General features: G+C 46.9%; 1 protein-coding gene across 1 annotated transcript; it reads right to left on the bottom strand.

Moving 5' to 3' along the window:
• Positions 1-318: 318 nt before the first annotated feature.
• LOC147498201 (uncharacterized) lies at positions 319-1,314 on the bottom strand. Its single transcript, XM_086563174.1, has 2 exons — positions 842-1,314; positions 319-544 (listed from the first exon to the last, which is right to left on the bottom strand). The coding sequence occupies exons 1-2, from the start codon at positions 1,312-1,314 to the stop codon at positions 319-321; spliced, it is 699 nt and encodes a 232-aa protein (XP_086419300.1).
• Positions 1,315-1,607: the final 293 nt, after the last annotated feature.

Genomic DNA, 1,607 nt, shown 5'->3' on the forward strand with positions numbered 1-1,607 from the left:
TCCATCTTTCTCTTTCCTGGTACTAGGTGTCACTCAGAAGAGCACCAGGTCACCCATTTGGAATTATCTCAGCTTGACCCTCCTGTTGTACTGTCTTTGCAGTCTCTTGTGGTACTCTTCCATCTTTATACATGCAATGTCTCTTTTCTCCTCTTCTAAATTCAGATTTGCTGCTAAAATTTTCCAGTTTGAGCCCTCCTCCACGGCCTTTGTTCACGTTATAGCTGCCACCATCTCTGGCGGGATCACAGCCTCCACCCCGTAGGCCAATGAGAATGGAGTCTCTCGGGTGGATGATCGAGGTGTGGTCCAGTAGGCTCATATCACATGATTCAGCTCGTCGGCCCACACCCCCTTCTTATCTTCCAATTTCCTCTTAAAGTTCATGATGATCTTATTGGATGACTCTTCCTGTCCATTGCCCTCGGGATTGTAAGGGGCCGAAAACCCCTGTCTCACTTTGTAGGCTTGTAAGAACCTGGCCACCTTCTCTCTCGTAAATTGAGTCCCATTGTCAGCTATGATGGCGTACGACAATCTAAATCTGCAGATGATATTCTCCCATTAAAACTTGATGATTTGCGTTTCCTTCACCTGTTGTAGGGGTATGGCTTCAATCTATTTTGTGAAATAATCCATGGCTACGAGCATGAATCTCCTTTTTCCACTGGCCATGGGCAGCGGTCCCACTATATCCATTGCCTACATAGCAAAAGGCCATGGACTTGAGAAATTATGAAGGGGTTCAGCAGGGGCGAATATCAACTGGGCAAATATCTGACACTTATCACATCTCTTAGCAAATTCCACAACATCCCTCTTTATGTGGGGCTAGAAATACCCCTGTGTCAGCAGTCGATGTGCTGTTGTTCTGCCTGCCGAATGGCTCCCGCAATACCCCTCATGTAACTCTACCAACACCTCTTGAGATAGTCGCAGACCAAAACATTTTAGCAATGGTCCATTGAAGTTTTTTCGATATAACTCTCCTTCTAGTAGAACATATCTTCGAGAAGTTTGCTCCCATCTCCTTCTTTCCTTTTTATCCGTCACTTCCTTTCCTACCAAAAAGTCCTTAATTGGGTCCATCCAACCCTCCTTCTCTTCCGCGACCTGACAAATATCCATCACATCCTCGTCGCTCGGTTTCTCTAACCTTCCCACGCGTATCGTTCTTTCCTCCGACCCAGGAATTGCGGCTGCCACATATGCCAAGGCATCGGCGTGTCTATTCTCTCCACAGCCCAAATGAAAGAAACGGAGTTTTGTGAATTTCGCAGATCGTTTACGCACCACATCCAAATATCTGGCCATCCTGGGGCATCGGGTGACGAACCCTCCATTCGTTTAACACACCACTAAGTTTGAGTCAGAATATACTATCAGCTCCTTCACTCCCAAATCTTCGGCCATTCTCAATCCTGGGATCACCGCTTCGTACTCCGCTTCATTACTGGACGCCGCGAACCCTAGTTTCATGGTTTGCTATATTCTGTTATTATCAGGTGTAACCAACACCACTCCTATGCCGCTATATGCATCGGTAGCTGATCCATCTGCTGAATACCTTCCACCCATTCCTCCTATCCCACGGGTCAAGGAGGTCT

Source organism: Coptis chinensis, chromosome 5, assembly GCF_015680905.1.
Source record: "Coptis chinensis isolate HL-2020 chromosome 5, ASM1568090v1, whole genome shotgun sequence".
NCBI classification, from domain to species: domain Eukaryota; kingdom Viridiplantae; phylum Streptophyta; class Magnoliopsida; order Ranunculales; family Ranunculaceae; genus Coptis; species Coptis chinensis.